Source organism: Staurois parvus, unplaced genomic scaffold (genome assembly GCF_062004578.1).
Source record: "Staurois parvus isolate SC_StPar_1 unplaced genomic scaffold, SC_StPar_1.0 ptg001284l, whole genome shotgun sequence".
Lineage (NCBI taxonomy): Eukaryota > Metazoa > Chordata > Amphibia > Anura > Ranidae > Staurois > Staurois parvus.
The window spans coordinates 529,796-548,889 of record NW_028319080.1 but is presented as its reverse complement, the minus strand read 5'-3'; the positions used below and the strand labels follow the sequence as shown (position 1 = coordinate 548,889).

General features: G+C 40.2%; 1 protein-coding gene across 3 annotated transcripts in view; it reads right to left on the bottom strand.

Moving 5' to 3' along the window:
- Positions 1–768: 768 nt before the first annotated feature.
- The window catches only part of LOC149437508 (class I histocompatibility antigen, F10 alpha chain-like), a 63,392-nt gene continuing 45,066 nt past the window's right edge, over positions 769–19,094 (bottom strand). For 2 of the 3 annotated variants that reach the window (XM_089660843.1, XM_089660845.1), the window contains 4 exons: positions 15,386–15,664; positions 12,592–12,696; positions 11,458–11,490; positions 769–4,259 (listed from right to left, as the gene is read on the bottom strand). In XM_089660843.1, coding sequence (XP_089516969.1) covers positions 4,090–4,259; positions 11,458–11,490; positions 12,592–12,696; positions 15,386–15,664 — 587 coding nt within the window. In that variant the 3' untranslated portion in view covers positions 769–4,089. Of the gene's footprint in view, positions 4,260–5,254; positions 5,301–11,457; positions 11,491–12,591; positions 12,697–15,385; positions 15,665–19,094 lie in introns of all 3 variants that reach the window. The other variant, XM_089660844.1, reaches the window with a different exon arrangement.

Sequence of the window (19,094 nt, the reverse complement as noted above, 5' to 3'; positions counted from 1 at the left end):
AAGAACTTTGGAGCACACAGCTCATCTCTAATGAACACACCTTAGACATTCAGAGCACACAGCTCCTCTGATGCACACAGCAATCTTTCCTGGCTCTCGGGTTGAGCCCTGTCTCTCGGATTCTGGCTGGAGCCCCCCTGATGCCGGGGAAGACCCTCCATCTCCCACACTGGCAAACTGGAAGCCCCTCACACACTTTGACCTCCCTCAGGAGACCGGGCTCTGAGCTCTATCTCTGGCTCCCATATAAACGCAGCACACACCTGCATCATTAACGTACTTGTTTTCTCCAAAATATGGAGTAAACCACCATTTTCCCCAGTGGCCCGGGGTCACCCTGCTACACAAGCTGTTGAAGTACTTTCCAAAGAGTGGCTTTCTTTCTGATGTTCTGCCCAAATATCAAAATTCTGACTCTATGGAGTTTTTTTTCCTTTGTGCACAATTCAAAACACAGTTTTGAGGCAGCAAAATGACACAAATTGAAGTTATAGCGCATCCAAATCTAACTGTGTAAATATTAGTGAGTGGTGGAAAAGTTCAAGGATAAGAGTTGCTGCGGTGCTACTGCCCATCCAGTGATCAATCATTTGGATGCCTGTGTCCCCTGTGAGAGCTGTAAGAGGGCAGAGCGGTGCTGCAGCCGGGGACAGCACTGGATCGTGAGAGGAGACAGGTGAGTGTTTAGGGATGGCGGGGGTTGGGGGGGGGGGAGAGAACAAGTAGTGGGAAGTTTTTTACCCTAATGCAGAGAAAGAACACTTACACTTTAGAACCACATTCACTTTATTTAAAGGTGGACTCCAGACACAAAACATTGAATGTTTCCATCAATAATCACTGATCACTCAGTTCTCAGGTCTGCTCTGTGCAGAGAGCTATGACTGTCAGCCGACATATGTCATATGGGGTTTTAGGCCACGTTCACATAGGCATACTAAAGCGCACACCCGGGTGAGGGACATGTTTTGCCTGCACAGCGATACATAGGTGTTCCACGCAACTGCACCCACACGCATGTGAAATTGAGAGCAGCAACTGTGTCCATGAAGCTGCTCTGTCCTAAATGACATGAATGGGAATGCCTGCACAGAACACCTCTACACCCCATGAAGGGAAAAAGTGGCCCTCACATGGTTGTATGCCTACGTCCACCCGTGTGAATGAGGCCTTACACACACTCCTGCCTGTTGTAGCGAAAGGGTTAATATCCAAGTCTCCAGTGATCCCCCACCCCCAATATCCTTTCTTTATTTTTACACCTGTAATGCGATTTACATTTTTCAAAGGTAACATTTTTTTAATCTACCTGAAAATTAAAATTACAGTAAAAAACCCCCAACATTCAGCATACATTCTGAATCTATAACGTCAAGTAAAGCAATGACTAAATATTGTCTTACAATGTGGAGTAATATAAACCAATAATTCCAGTCCTAGATGTTTAATTTGAAATTCTATAAGTAAATATAGGACAATGAGAGCAAACAAGAGGATATAATTAAAACACAAACGCTCAAATCTTTAAAAATTCTGATCCTGATTAGCAAAGCAAATAAAATAAACAAGATTTTAAGACCCCAAAACCTGATTGCAGATACCGTTTAAATATATATCCAAAGGTTAAGCTATGTTTTGGCCATACTATGTAAAGTAACAGGTACACTTTAGTCTAAGGAATGAAATAATACACACTGCGTATGTTCTATGGAGGAAAGTGAACTCGTTCGTTTGCTTAGTATGGGCAAAGTATAGGTTTACTTTCAGCATAAAACAGTCAGTAATATGAATGTATAACATCTATAAACATTATATAGGAAAAGCAAACCTGTCATAACATGAACTATCCATTACTTATCTCTCAGAAAGGTAAAGTTCAAATATTTTAGTAACCCCCTTTATCTCAGTATATACATCCAGAGTGCACCGCTGGTGAAAATATTTCCTCCAAAAATGTCACGCCATATATGACAATTAAAGTCAGCAGAGGGCAGAATCCTGGCAGAATCAGATGGTAGAATGTGGCGGAATCAGATTCAGAATATTAGGACAGACAGCACAGCACAGTTCAGTGGTTTGGGACTCACACTAACTCAGCCTTTAGAACAGCACACAGCCCCACCTTTCTGACAGATCTGACACCGTGAGGGAGAACAGCGGTTACCTTGTCACTGTCATTCATGCCTCCCACAATCCAAAGACATGCTGGTAGGTTAATTGGATCCTGTCTAAACTGGCCCTAAGATGTGTATGTATGAATGAGGGAATTTTAGATAATTTCACAACACTTTCAATCTCTGTGCTAGTTCAATAACTCCTGGTTCACATCTGTGCGGGTGGTGACACTACGGGACCCGCAAAATACCTGCACCACCTACACAGAGGAATGCAGGACCCGTAGGCGGGTGCCATTAATTCTAATGGCATATTGCCCACACTGGAAATCACAACTGTACTGGGAACCTCAGTTCCCGTGCGGGCTGCGATTTCCCAGGTAGCGCAGGGACTGTGTCAACATCCAGCCATACACAATATACTTACCAGTGGGATGTCCGTGGGGTGCAGCCTTGTTTTTCGATTTTGTTATACATACTGAGCTAGACGAGCTCCTGAGACCTGCACCCAGAGCAGTGGACTTCCCCAGGGGCTGTTTTAGGAGCTGGAAGCAGTGCAGTCTTTTGCCATTAGGAATGCGGTACTATTCATTACCAGGGGGGTGCAGGAGATTAGGGGACATGACTGCCCATTTCCTTTTTCATAATCGCTCTAATACAGTAGTACAATAACGGGATAGAAAACAGGCTTCCTAAATTGGTAGCCACTAACTAAACTGCAAAGGGATCACAATTGGAGTAAGAGATTGGATAACCTGGACAAATCGGAGTTCTGCAGCAACATTGACTTGCCTGAACTACTAGTAGTCTAGAAAAGAGCCAACCAATCCACTAACCACGATTCTAACCATCGAATTCTGCCATTCCTGTCCAAGGTGTTAACATCTGGGCAGCACAGTGGCTAAATGATTAGCACTTCCGCCTGGCAGTACTAGGGTCGTTGGTTCGAATCCCAGCCACGGCACTACCAGCCTGGAGTTTCCCTGTGCCTGTGTGGGTTTCCTCCAGGTACTCCAAAGACATGCTGGTATGTTAATTGGATCCTGTCTAAATTGTCCCTAGTATGTGTATGTATGAATGTGAGTTAGGGACCTTAGATTGTACGCCCCTTGAGGGTTAGGGACTGATGTGAATGTACAATACATACATGTAAAGCGCTGCGTAAATTGACGGCGCTATATAAGTACCTGAAATAAATAAATAAATCTGCAAAGTAAAACCTTCAGCAGACTTTGCTGACCGCCATGATTTTCATATTCAGTGGTCTTCAATCATCTACAACTAATAAGTGAATATTTGCATAGACATGTTCCTTTCTTGGATTGGGTTAGCCCTATGTTTGTAGATTGGTTTTCCCAATTTGAGGTTCACGCAATTGCAAACGTCCAGATCATTTACATATTTGGCCATACACATCTACTGGCAAAGCAGTTATCCTGAAATCCAAATTTCTTCCTACCCATTTATTAATGACCGAGTGTGAGAGTTGAGGGTACCCTGTACACATGAGAACCAGCAAATCAAGCCTACAATGGCATTTCTTCGCTGTACAATTGTAAGCCTGTCATCTGAAAGTCTAAATGTGATTGGTGGTTGTGGTCAACACAGCAGTTCTTATTTAAGGCACATTTCAGAAGGATGACAACTGTGGACTCTGGAAGGTAACATGGCTCCCAGTATAGTACGGACATTTCTATTGGACACAGGTAATACTTCAGTAGGAATAATGGAACATGTATTAAATACTTTTTACAGAGATGACCTCAGTGTTCTGCATTACAATATCATATCATCCATGAATATGGAGAACCATGGAAATTCACCTACAAAATGCAGAATGAATGGTTGCCACATATCCCAGCAGCTGCTGAATGTATAATACTTAAAGTGCACCTGTCACTCACATATCTGGTGTGTTTGGTATGGATTCTAACATTTCCTAACGTCTTCCTAAAATTTTCAAAAAATCTTAACATCATCGAAGTGCACATGATTTATACCAACTAATTCTGTTTGCATATATACTGATTATGGAATATGACAAACTCTCCTTAATCACAAAGTGTGTATTTCTAAAAAGAATGAAGTCAAGCGAAAATTGTATACAAATAAAGAAAGCCGTCTGCATTCTTCTCCTTTGTGGACCTGCAAAGAACAAAAAGTATATATTTACATAGTCCTATATCAGACGTTTTGTTACTCTCAGTAGAAGTTTTTGGGCTAGTTCACACTAGATGCAGTCCAGTGCGTTTTTTTTCCTGCATCAAAAATGTAATAGAAGGATATAATAGAGGGTTGTAATAGAAGGTTGTATTAGAAGGATGTAATAGAGGGTTGTAATAGAGGGTTGTAATAGAGGGATGTAATAGAAGGATGTAATAGAGGGATGTAATAGAGGGATGTAATAGAGGGTTGTAATAAAAGGTTGTAATAGAAGGATGTAATAGAAGGATGTAATAGGGGGTTGTAATAGAAGGTTGTAATAGAAGGATGTAGTAGAAGGATGTAATAGAAGGATGTAATAGAAGGATGTAATAGAAGGATGTAATAGAAGGATGTAATAGAAGGATGTAATAGAGGGATGTAATAGAGGGTTGTAATAGAAGGATGTAATAGAAGGTTGTAATAGAGGGTTGTAATAAAAGGTTGTAATAGAAGGTTGTAATGGAGGACAATGAAAACCTGCAGCTTTGTGTAACTAAAAGACAAGCTGGCTTGTATACAATTTTTGGGCAATTTCTAGGCATTTTGCCAAGGCCCCCCTGAAGAAACCTGAAGGCTCCCTGGTTGAAAAAGGCTGATCTATAGTGATAACAATCAGTGGCAGCAAATATAAGTGGTGACGGCACGACTTTTTATAAATGGGTAAAAATCGCATTAGCCCAGGAGACCACTAAGAGACTTCGTAGGTGGAAGGAGGTGAAGATCGGAGTATAAGGGCCCCTGACACTGACTAGTCCAACCAGTTTTAAGAGTGAAACACATTTTCATGATGACATTTTTCTTTATAGTGAATACCAGATGTTGTCAAAGATGTGATAACCTTCCTTGGATATAAGAGGCAGTATGTAGTTGGTTTTCTTTGGGCAATATGTGCCATATGTGCAAATCTGAACATTAATGGAGAACTGAAAACTTACATTCAGGCCTTCACTTCCTTGGAGTTGTCAGAAGTAGTGTCAGAAGCTGGAAAATATAAAGCAATGATTACCATGTACTTCTATAATTCTGCTAGCATGGCTATATCAGTGTAATATCAGACAAAGCTAGCCGGCCCTCTGATTCCTCTTGTACCAAATTGTAATGTCTAATCTTATATTGTAAAGCGCTGAGCAGACTGTCGGTGTGATATAAATCCTGTATAATAATAATACTTACACACGGCCAGTATACAGCGCACTTGAATGGTGTAACAAGATGGAGGGCAGAGGCAGCTACCAATACCATACCTATAGTGGGGCCCCGCACTCACTTTGATACAAGAACTTGTTTTTCTTTCCTTCTCATTACACCAACAACAATATTAGTATGATGTGTTAGTCAGTCAGGTGATGTTTGTATGAGAAAAACTGACAACCTTTCATCATAACAGCAGCTTCGTTAAGGGTTCACCACAAGGTTTTTTTAACAGGAAAAAATTAGTGATGGGTGAATGCATTTGGGTTTGAAGTGCCGCAAACATGTCAGCAAATGCCAAACGTTAAAGCACAATTCTCCAATGGAAGGCAAAACTTGAAAATCAATTAACTCCATTCTCAAGGCAAACAGGCAAGGGCTTGTCAAACACGGGGCATCAATAGCTGGGCACTGCCCTAGGAAACGTACCAATGAAAATTAAAAAAACAAAACACAGTTCTCTAGGAAGCTGTAAACATTTAAAATACAAAATAATGTACCCATTCGGTGCCAAGGTCTAAAATGATTTTTGTACATGTTTTTGTGGGTTTTTTTGTACGTTTGAAAAACTATTTCAAATTTAAAGATTACTTAAAACCCTCAAAACAATATATGTTTTCTAAAAGCAGAGATTGGAGAATAAAATATTGAAAATGCCAGTTTTTTTTATGACATGATATTAGCGCAACAATTTATCAATCAAGAAACGTCAGTAAAAATTACACTAGAGTTAACTTTTTGGTAAAATGTATAATATGAGGTTGTAGAACATGTCAAGTCTTAATAATGTATGTGCCAATGAAATGGCAAGAGGCAAGCTTTGGTACCATAACTTTTTCTCTTGATGATACTAGAAATGTGCAGAATGAAAACATTTGTTTACATTCATTATAGTTAAATCATTTTGTTATTATTCGTTACTTTGTTAGTTATATTCGTTTAATTTGTTTTCGGAATTCATTTCGTTTATTTGAATTCAAAGTTTCTGAATTTGGTCAAATTGAATTCGAATTTATTCTCTTTGAAATTTGAATTTCAGAAGACAGTTATATTCTTTCTATTCTTTTTTATTCCATTCAATTCTTTTCTATTCAAATTTATTCTATTTGAAATTTGAATTTCATAAGATGGTTATAATTATTGTATTCTATTGTTTTTTTCTATTCTAATCTATTCTAATTATTATTTCAGGTACTTATATAGCACTGTCAAATTATGTAGCACTTTACATATATATTGTACATTCACATCAGTCCCTAACCCTCAAGGGGTGTACAATCTAAGGTCCCTAACTCACATTCATACATACACATACTAGGGCCAATTTAGGCATAAATAAATGAACCTACCAGCATGTCTTTGGTATATTGGTGGAAACCCACACAGGCACAGGGAGGATATGCAAACTCTACACAGGTAGTGCCGTGGTTGGGATTTGAACCAACGACCCGAGTGCTATTAGGCAGAAGTACTAACCACTTAGCCACTGTGCTATTCGAAATTAGAATTTTGGAATATGGTTATATTCTATTTTATTAAATTCCATTGTTTTTGCTATTGTATGCTTTATTTTCTATTCTTTTATTTTATTTTCTATTCTATTTGAAAATCCGAATTTCAGAAGATGGTATTTTCTTTCTAGTTTACTGGGTTTTTTTTATTCTATTCTTTTATTTTCTATTCTATACTGTTTTTTTTTTCTTTTCTAGTCCAATTTTTTTTAAATTTTCTATTCAAATGTATGCTATTCGAATTTCAAATTTTGGAAGACAGTTGTTTTCTATTTTATTCTATTGTTTTTTCTATTCTATTCTTTTCTATTCTAATCTCTTTTATTCAAATTTATTCTATTTGAAATCTGAATTTCGGAAGACTGTTCTATTCTTTTTCATTTTATTCTGTTGTTTTTGCTATTCTATTCTTTTCAATTCTATTCTTTTATTTTCTATTATATTCTGTTCTGTTTTTCTCTATTCATTTCTATTCTATTCTTTTATTTTCTATCCTATTCCATTCCCTTACTTTCTGCTCTATTTTATTCTATACTTTTCTATTCTATTCTTTTACTTTATATTCTTTTCTTTTATATTCTACTCCTTTCTTTTCAAATTCTATTTCAATTTCAGATGTAACTTTGTTTCGTTACTTCAGATTCGTTTAAATTAGCTAGATACTACAAAAAAACTGTATGTGAACACACTGCAAAATATATTTCCATGGGCAACAAGTTTAAAAAGCTAAAAATCAAACCTATGTGGCTTACGGCCAAAGTTAAAAAGGTTATAGATAAAAGGAAAAGAGCTTTTATTAAATATGAAAATGAAGGAACACAATCATCGTTTAAACATTACAAAGAATATAACAGAATATGAAAAAGGAAATAAAAGGCCGCAAAAATTGAAAACGAACGACAGATTGCAAAATATAGCAGAACACACCCCAAAAAATTCTTCAAATATATTATTAGTAAAAAGGTCCGGTCCGAGCATGTAGGCCCTTTACTGAATAATCTAGAGGGGGTGACTGGGGGACAAAGAGAAGGCAAATTTATTTAATCCGTTCTTCAGCTCTGTGTATACAAAGGAGCATGGGGGAGCTCTTGTCCATAATGGGCATGGTATTGACACAGCTCCAGATGATCCACATTGGCTCACAATTGATATGATCCAAAAATATTTAGACAGAATAAAGGTGAATAAAGCACCTGGTCCGGATGGCATACACCCACGGGGCCTTAAAGAATTGCGCTCTGTCATTTCAAAGCCATTGTTTATAATTTTTAGGGACTCTTTAATGACTGGCATAGTACCACTGGATTGGCGTAAGGCCAATGTGATGCCAATATTTAAAAAGGGGTCAAAATCTTTACCAAGTAATTATAGACCTGTTAGTGTAACTTCTATAGTTGGGAAGATACTGGAGAGTTTAATACAAAAAACACATAAATGAGTTCTTGCTGGAAAAAAATATTTTAAGCAACAGACAGCATGGATTCATGAAAGACTGAAATCGGATTTCTTTTTATGAGGAGGTGAGCAAAACCTTCGACAGAGGGGTGGCTGTGGACATGGTATACTTGGACAGAGGGGTGGGGTGGACGTGGTATACTTGGACAGAGGGGTGGCTCAGTGGATTGCTTTAAAAAAGTCCTGGATTCTTTCTTGGATACACAGAATATACTGTAACTGTATACTAACATTTATAGGTAAAGTTGATCCAGGGAATATCCGGTTGCCTTTCGGGGGATCAGGAAGGAATTTTTTCCCAACAGGAGCAAATTGGATCATGCTTTGCTGGGTTTGTTTTCCTTCCTCTGGATCAAGTGTGGGTATAGGATTATAACTTTGTTTTTTTTTTCAATGGTTGAACTGGATGGAGGTTTGTCTTTTTTCAGCCAGACTAACTATGTAGCTCTGTAACTAATGTAATTCAGAAATTCCGTTACATCTGAATCTCTAAATAACAATAAAATTGTCCGAATTTTAATTTGGAACAAAGCGAACTGTCTAGATGATTTAAAAGCCCCTACAGGTCATCAGTTGGGAGTTAACTGTGAATAATGGCCTTTGAATTATTGCTCTCACTCCAGCATGTACAGCATTATATAAATTGTGAATTGCAGTTGATGTTTATGTTAGTATGTGTATGTATGTGGGGATGGGGGCTCAAAAATCAGGGGCTTTAAGTGCTTTGACATAACTTTTTTTTTACACTTTTTTCACTAATCTTAATTTTTATCACAAAGGGAACAAAAAGTCCCCTATATATGCTTTTTTGGTGACAAGTTCTCTTTAATGAGATATTATGGGTCTTTTAGACCCCTGATGATTCACCTGCCTTTTATTGAAGCTGATCTGCCCTTCCCACCAAGAACCTCTGGGTCCTTACTAGGGAGGGAAGATCAGCAAAACGATGTTCACTGATATCCCTCTCCTCTACCTTGGCAGTACTGCCATGCCAGTCCCAGGTCCAGGAATATTGTTGGGATATGTGGAAATGATTGGACAGCTGTAAAGCTACCCGATCACTTCCATCAGACAGCCGACAGTTGGCTTGCCAGATTTATACACATTCTGTATAAAATCCCGCTGCTGCCAATGTACAGCATGTGTCGATGGCAGTGAAAAGGTTAAATATCATGCTTTGGGGATGTCCTACACCTGCCTGTGAAGTGGCAAAAATCTAATCAAAAGTGACATTTTGGAAAAAACAAAACATTTGCTCCTAAATGACAATATGCTGCCATTTTTTTTAAAAAAAAGGTAAAACTGTCACAGGGACGTCCAATAAATCCATACCTGACCCTTGTCCTTGGGTCCTAAGGGTACAATATGGATTTGAAGGGGAATCCCAGGCAAATCAAAAAAAGTGTGCATTCCCAAAAAATGCATCTTACAGGGGAACCCTATGTAAAAAGAGGACCCCCCTGATATGCAATCCTCCCGCTATGTGAATGAGTAAGGGATACGTATTACCCCTAGTCATTCATTCACCAAAAAATTCAATAAAAATAAACACGGCATGATAAAATAGGGTTTAGTGCTGAATATACAATAATAATATGGTGAGAAATTTTAATTTTAAGAACATTTATTTGATTTTATAATTGTTAGTGAGGAAAAATCAATGTTAGTTTTCAACCTCAGTGATGAGACAATTCAAAGCAGCTGGATGGAATTGTTTTCTAGAATGAATGAACTTCTATCAGTGTGTGTGGTTTTTGTTTGAGAAAGTCCATTCACTATGAATTGAAAAATAAATGCCACAAATTTGAACTGCTTTTATACAACATTTTTCCTGTCAAATGTGCTGAGAATTTTTATATGATGTTTAAACAAATTTTTATATGAAAATCTATTAGTCTATATCCAGCCTAACTAGTACCATTCATGTCTTGGAGTACAGTGCCGGCTACAGGCTCCTTAGTCTTTACAAGAGGTTATATTCAGTTATCTAACTACACAAAAAATGTCAGCCGGCCCAACCTATAACCAGCCTTAGCAGTAAGGTGCACATGGAAGGGCAATGCACATCACAAACAAACAAATGATTTCCCAGCAACACTTACCAGCCAGCCTGCAGAACAACTAATTTGTCCCTGTCTGACAGTATGTGGTAAATACAGAGGGTTTTATTTGCACACATTTACAAATACATGCATAAGCCACACTCCTACGTCAATGGTCCTTTGTATACTGTGGACTGAACTACAATCTCCAGAGCCTCCATAGTAGGAGCACATGTATAAATGGAAAGGGTAAGGGCAGGTGTGCCTGGAGGAGCCCATCCCTCCTTAAAAGGTACAGGGACACACGTGACGCCCAGCTATACCAAAATGACAGCAAAAGCATCCAGTGTCCCTGCGTCCAAATTTAGCCAACTACATTCTATATTCTACTATATTCAGTTGTCTTCAGGTGATTGGTCATGGGCAAAAAAAGCTGCCGGGACCTCTCCTACATAACCCCGCCCACTCCCAGCTAGCCTCAGTTTTGTAGCAAGCAATAGGGAGATCAAAAGAACAAAGAAGGGACCTGTGTCCTGTACTATACTCCAAGATAATGAGCTTACTGGTCAGAAATATCCCATACAGTACGGCACCCGGATCTATTGTCTTTACCATGGGAGCTCCAAAAGCAGTCCACCCGTGTGGTGGGAAACATGACATAAAACACACATAGGACCAGGTAACAAGAGGTCAAGAAGGGAAAACCTCCCCCCCAAACAGAATGGCCCAGGAGCACTCTGTCTTCTTTCTGTACTTTGTATGATGCATTAGGGGGTATGGAAAGTACTAATAACAATCATGTGGAGGCGGACATGACAGTCTGGATTAGGTTGTGTATCAGGCTTAGAGGATCCTTAGAAGATCTTACAGAAGGATTACAGTCTACACAGCATTATGATATAAAATACTACACAGAGGAACACAGCAATCAGTACTCACTGTTGGTGCTATTATAGCCAGCCTTCTTCTTCTCTGAAATATGAAGACATGGAGTTAGAAACCAGAAATGTAACCCATAAACTGTATTTTAAATACAGTAAATTGTTAATAAAAGCCTTTGACACTTATGAAATGCTTGTAATTATACTTCAGTATACCAAAGTAACATCTGACAAAAAGATCTATAAACACTGAAGCAGCAGATTTTGTGAAAATTTATATTTGTGTCGTTGTCAAAACATTTGGCCAGGGCTGTATATCTGCTAAACTGCACTGCTGTAAAGAGAGAAAATCCCTCCCCTTCCTTATATTTCCATTCTTCCTTCATCCCTCCCTGCCTTTTGTCGTATTCCCCCTCCATTGTATCCGATTTGCCTATGCATATACAGAGGGGTGCCCTTTACAAATGTAAAGTGGAATTCACTCTCCTAACATGGGCTATTGTTCGTCTTTATGCTGCTAACATTAGTAAATGGATAGGAAAGTATATCATATTTTCTTGTTTTAAACTTTTGTTTAACATTTCTTCAGTTACTTCCTGGTTTCCATGCCTAGGCAAATGTCCACATACATTCCAGCAGTCTTCATGAGGGGAGGCAGAGTTCTCAGCTCAGCCTATGCCTGAGCCAAGGGCAGATGGATTCCAGAAAGTAAATACTACATGAATTATCTGCACTTACTCAAGATGGCCACTGCTGGAAATTCCAGGAGGGTGTTTTCAACAATAAAGCATGGACACATGGATGGATGGGGGAGTTGGCTTTAAATATTAACAATGAATTTAATAACATTTTGGGTTTGTGGTGTTCAGATGCAATGCAGTTCCACTTTAAGGCCATGAATGCTTCTTTATATAACCTGTGTGTGCTGAGATGGTATATAAACAGAGACTACACCCCCTGACACCTATTGTGATTTCTATGTTATCTTTGTCTTTCAGGCTGTTTAATTGAATAATTTATTGTAATGGCAATTCTAATGAATCTGGAAAGTACTAACTGTACGAGGTATACTGGGAGTATATTGTGTGTTACTATAAAACTCAAAAACTTTACCTGTTAAAAAAAAAAAAACTAATAAAATCCATTGTGAGTGTACCAATAACAATGATTACTTCCTAATCCTTATACTTACTCATCCAAAAAACAACTGCGACTCCGATAACAGCAGCAAGAAGAGCAAGGATTCCAACAACGGCACCAATGATCACTCCGACTGAGAGGCCATTGCTTGGTGGATCTGACAGATAAACATACAGAGAATGGGAGATATAGAGACTTTGGCATACTGGGATCTACAGTGTTGAGTTTACAAAATTCTGACAAGTATTGACCACCTTTAAATACATTATTCCTGCACTATAAATAGAAGAATGTGTAAATGTCATTTTTGAAAAATTAAAATTGGTTTAAGGAACTACATTGTAGTAAATACAAATTACAAGCTGAATTATTAGAGGGGTTTCGATTCATGTTTATTACAATTATAGGAAACGTAAGCTGCCATGAGATGAGTGAAGAAGAGAAGGCAGACATTTCCCGATCACCTCCTACACAGAGCTGTGTGATGTGTACAGACAAAGACAGAGTGTACACACAAATGTAGAAGACAGAAAGGTAGGAAACTTTTACAGTTGCAAGAAAAAGTATGTGAACCCCTTGGGATTACGTGGAGTTTTGCATGAATTGGGCATAAAATGTGCTCTGAACGTCATCTAAGTCACAACAATAGAAGAACACAGTCTGCTGAACATAATACTACACAAACATTAGATGTTGCCATGGTTTAATTGCACATAACATGTAAACATTCACAGTGCAGGGAGGAAAAAGTATGTGAGGCCCTAGCTTAATGACTTCTCCCAGAGCTAATTGGAGCCAGGAGTGAGCCAACCTTGACTCCAATCAGTGTGAGGATATTGGATGTGTTGCTGACAGCTGTCCTGCCCTTAAAAAACACACACCTGTTTTGGGTTTACTGGTTTCAAGAAGCACTGTCTGATGTGAACCATGCCTCACAGAAAAGAGCTCTCAGAAGACCTACGATCAATTGTTGACTTGCATGAAGCTGGAAAGGGTTACAAAAGTATCTCCAAAAGCCTTGATGTTCATGTGTCCACGGTAAGACAGACTTTCTACAAATGGAGAACGTTTAGCACTGTTGCTACTCTCCCTAGGCGTGGTCGTCCTGTAAAAATGACTGCAAGAGCACAGCGCAGAATGCTGCATGAGGTAAAGAAGAATTCCAGAGTGTCAGCTAAAGACCTACAGAAATCTCTGGCACATGCTAACATTTTTGTTGACACATCTACAATAAGGAAAACATTAAACAAGAATGGAGTACATGGGAGGACACCACGGAGGAAGCCATTGCTGTCCAAAAAGAATATTGCAGCACGTTTGAAGTTTGCAAAAGAGCACCTGGATGTTCCACAGCACTACTGGCAAAATATACTGTGGACAGATGAAACCAAGATTGAGTTATTTGGAAGAACACACAACACTATGTTTGGAGAAAAAAAGGCACAGCACACCAACATCAAAACCTCATCCCCACTGTGAAACATGGCGGAGGGAGCATCATGGTTTGGGGCTGCTTTGCTGCCTCAGGTCCTGGACGGATTGTTGTCATTGATGGGAAAATGAATTCCAGAGTTTATCAAGACATTTTGCAGGAAAATGTACGACCATCTGTCCGCCAACTGAAGCTCCGCAGAGGATGGGTGACGCAACAGGACAATGACCCAAAGCATACAAGTAATTCAACAAAACAATGGCTGCAACAGCACAGAATACGCCTTCTGGAGTGACCCAGTCAGAGTCCTGACCTCAACCCGATTGAAATGCTGTGGCATGACCTTAAGAGAGCGATTCACACCAGACATCCCAAGAATATTGCTACACTGAAACAGTTTTGTGAAGAGGAGTGGTCCAAAATTACTCCAGATCGTTGTGCAGGTCTGATCTGCAACTACAGGAAACGTTTGGTTGAGGTTATTGCTGCCAAAGGAGGGTCAACCAGTTATTAAGTCCAAAGGTTCACATACTTTTTCCTCCCTGCACTGTAAATGTTTACATGTTATGTGCAATTAAACCATGGCAACATCTAATGTTTGTGTAGTATTATGTTCAGCAGACTGTGTTCTTCTATTGTTGTGACTTAGATGACGTTCAGAGCACATTTTATGCCCAATTCATGCAAAACTCCACGTAATCCCAAGGGGTTCACATACTTTTTCTTGCAACTGTATGCAGAAGAGACACACTATGTGGTCTATGTATAAAACAAATTGCTGTGTGGCTGTCTTAAGCATTCACCCCGGTACAAGGAATGATCAGTGTATTGTTTGTGGTATAATTATTTCCTATGATCATCAGCTCCATCTAGTGGCCATAATGCATATTTGTTATTATTGAGCCATTTCTGAGAAATACCACATTATGGCCAGTAGATGGAGCTGATGATCATAGGAGATAATAATATTACAGACAATACTTTGATCATTTGTTATACATGAGTGAATGCTTAAGACATCCACATGATATTTTTTTTTAATACACAGACACCATGTCTCATCTGCAATATAAAACCTTCCACTTTGCACTTTTTAGAAAATTACTATAGTTTTGCTTCAAGTGCAGTAACTTATAGCAACCAATCAAAATATACTCTGCTAAAGTCAGACTATTATAGGATAGACTCTGATTGCTTGCCATGAGTTAGCACACCTAAGGATACAAAATGTCTATATCTGCAAGTATTACTGGGAAGGGAGTGGGACGGCTCTGTGTGGAGATGAAATGTCATCGATATTTAAATATAGGAATTTCATAGAAAATTGATGTCACATGGAATAACAAAAACACTTTCAGTTGCACTCTTCCTCCACTCTTCCAGGTGTCATGTATTCTCTGTAGATATCACTCACCCCATATCACACTGAGAGTCTCATCCTCCAGACTGCTGTGGTCCACATGACAGAAGTAAGTGTCTCCCTCCTTGGTTGGCACTTCCACACTGACTCTGATCTGATAGGTGCCATCAGGATGGGGGAGAATTGGAGTCATTTCATCTGAAGGAACATGGTCCTCCCCATTCCTCATCCACTTCACATCCACAGGTCGGGGGTGAAACCCGTACACCAGGCAATGAAGTCTGGTCACATCATCCGACTGACGACGGCCCCACACCTTCACCTCTGGACGCACTGAGAGAGAGAAAGAGAAAAATATCATTCTGCTGGTTGTACAGGAGGTCATGTTCTGATGAGTTTCATATGAAAAATATATAAAATGTGAAACGTCCCTGGGATAGATCCGTGTAAATATGGATGATAGTAGCCAACCGTACAGTGAAAAGGATAAAAAACAATCACACCTGTGCAATACATTTCTGTATAAATTGTTTAAAAGCCTCTACAACCGATTCCTTTTCCTCATACAGTCATCAGTGTGAAGGTGTGACAAGTGAATGTATGTAATGGATAAAGGAGACTGAATGGTATAGGAAGCAGCATGTGACATCATCTACTGGAATTATTATTTACAAAGAAGTAATTTAACTGGTACTTGTAGTCACAATTGTTTATGTACATCAAACCTATTTGTCCATTACATGTGACAGCTGTGCTTCCTGTTTAAGGTGTTACTAAACCCCGGACCCTGCATTCACTATATCCGGTCTCCCGGACCCTGCATTCACTATATCCGGTCTCCCAGGACCCAGCATTCACTATATCTGGTCTCCCCGGACCCTGCATTCACTATATCTGGTCTCCCCGGACCCTGCATTCACTATATCTGATCTCCCGGACCCTGCATTCACTATATCTGGTCTCCCCGGACCCTGCACTCACTATATCTGTTCTCCCAGGACCCGGCATTCAATATATCCGATCTCCCCGGACCCTGCATTCACTATATCTGATCTCCCGGACCCTGCACTCACTATATCTGTTCTCCCAGGACCCAGCATTCAATATATCCGGTCTCCCCAGACCCGGCATTCACTATATCCGCTCTCCCCGGACCCTGCATTCACTATATCCATCCTCCCCGGACCCTGCATTCACTATATCCGGTCTCCCCGGACCCTGCATTCACTATATCCGGTCTCCCCGGACCCTGCATTCACTATATCCGGTCTCCCCGGACCCTGCATTCACTATATCTGGTCTCCCCGGAACCTGCATTCACTATATCTGGTCTCCCAGGACCCGGCATTCACTATATCTGCTCTCCCCGGACCCTGCATTCACTATATCTGGTCTCCCCGGACCCTGCATTCACTATATCTGGTCTCCCCGGACCCTGCATTCACTATATCTGGTCTCCCCGGACCCTGCATTCACTATATCTGGTCTCCCACAGTACACAGAACATGGAAATGCAATTATTTTAGTAAATATAAACTGCTAAATAACTTTCTCATCAGCAGTTAGAGCAGTCTTGTGACTTCTATCAGTGTCAAGCAGGGCACTGGTTATAGCTTGTAGGAGGAGTTTTCAATTCCCTGTAGCAGGATGCAGGACTTCTGACCTCTGTCTGGACAGTGCTGATTGGCCCTGTGCTGATCACAAGCACCCTCGCAAGAAAAAAAAAAAAACCTCTCTAGCAATACACACCAAACTAAGCATGTGCAGCTTGCTCCCGAGCCTCTGTTCTATCAGGAGATATTTGTGAGACACTGGAAGAAGGGGAGGATCAGAGAAGACAGGATCAAACATCCTTTTTACACAATGCAGAGGATTAACCCCTTAGGTTCCACAGTGAGTATAACAAACATGCTTTACTGCATCTACAGACTGATTTTACTGTTGTGGGTTCAGTAACACTCTAACATTGTCGCACAATTGTGCTATATACAGAGCGGATGGAGGAATCTCCCTCTGTGGTCATTGTATTTTCACAGCCTCAGCCTATCAGAATACCAGAACAGTGGCTGCATATAACTGAATGCAGCTGCTGTCTGGCCCACAGTTTTCTGCTGGTCTTCTTTCCATTTTGTAAATGAAGGATGTCAGGAGGGAGATGGAGGCAGAGTCACCCTTGTAGAAAATGTTGTCTGTTTCCTTAGGAATCGGCTATAAACACGTAGATGTGTATGCAGCTTATGGCCGACCCCAGTGTTCTCACAACCAGGGAATCATCGTCTGGGAATCCAGAGGTATCCGACTTTTATCTGACATCCTTCACCCTAATGGGAATATTGTGTCATTCTACCTGGTACAAGACACCGCACCGAAATCCCACTTCTCCAACCACATACAAGTATTTGGAAGACTCCAAAACCTGGAATACAGACCATGGCTCCCAACTGTCCCTGATTTCAAGGAACTGTCCCTGATTTGGACCAAAGTCCCTCTGTCCCTCTTTCCTCCTCATTTGTCCCTCATTTTGGTCTGATCTGTATAGTTGTACATAAAACGCACTGTTTAGATTTCAGAAAGTGTCTCACAGTTGTAAGGTGTCCCTCGTTCCCATCTCTAAACGTTGGGGGTGTGATAGACTCATCTGGGCTTAGATCATTTCCATAATGTGGCTGTAAAGGCTCGAGGGTTTTACCTTCAAACGTTTTATGCATGAAGGTAAACCTTCCAAAAAATAAAAGCCGCACAGGGGATCAAATACCACCGAAAGAAAGCTATTCGTGGGAAAAAAAGGATGTAAATTTAATTTGAGTGCGGTGTTGCATGACCGCGCAATTGTCAGTTAAAGTAACGCAGCGCCGTATCGCACAAAATGGCCTGGTCAGGAGGGGGGGGGGATCCTCTGGAGGGCGAGGGGTTGAAGATCATTAGTATGTGTACACGCGGTATCAGCACAGACACTGTACGGCCACAGAGGCATCTCTGCTCTTTCCGCTGCTAAATGCAGATGTACAGAACGGCTCCACATGCCCGTCTGAACGGCCCCATAACTCTCTATTATACGGGGTACAGATGATTGTAGGACTAGAGCCGGGACACCTCTGTATACAGCATTGTGTTTATGTCGCTGGGAATGAAGAAAGATTCATTGTATTTACTAACATTACAAAGGAAATTCTCAGCCACAATCCACAAAGTAATATACAAGAGTCGGGTTATCAGACAGATGAGAAGAACATTCTCACCCGGCAAATATACAGATGTGACACTTCTACCTGTGACATCCTTCTCTGATTGGCTGCGGGATCCTCTATCCTCCGGCTCTCAGACTGGTAGGTGGACACATAACATGGATGACTCTCTCTGTATACAATGTCCACCACTAACAGACACGTGTGGCGTCCTCCATGTGTGCGCACGTTGTGCTGTGCAGAGAGTGGCCCCTGTGCAGCCGCTGTAATGAGCGGAGCCCGCTGTTCTACCATGTAAGTCACTGATTACGTTTTCATTCTCCACTTCACCTCCGGGAGATTTCCCCCCTTCCTGACCAGGACATTGTTGATATACGGCACTGCGTTACTTTAACTGACAATTGCGCGGTCATGCAACGCTGCACCCAAAGGAAATGTATGTCTTTTCCTACAAATGGCGCTTTCTTTTGGTGGTATTTGATCACCTCTGGGATTTTATTTTTGTGCTATAAACAAAATAAGACTGACAATTTTGCAAAAAAAAGAAAAACAACAACAAACCCAATATTTTTCACTTT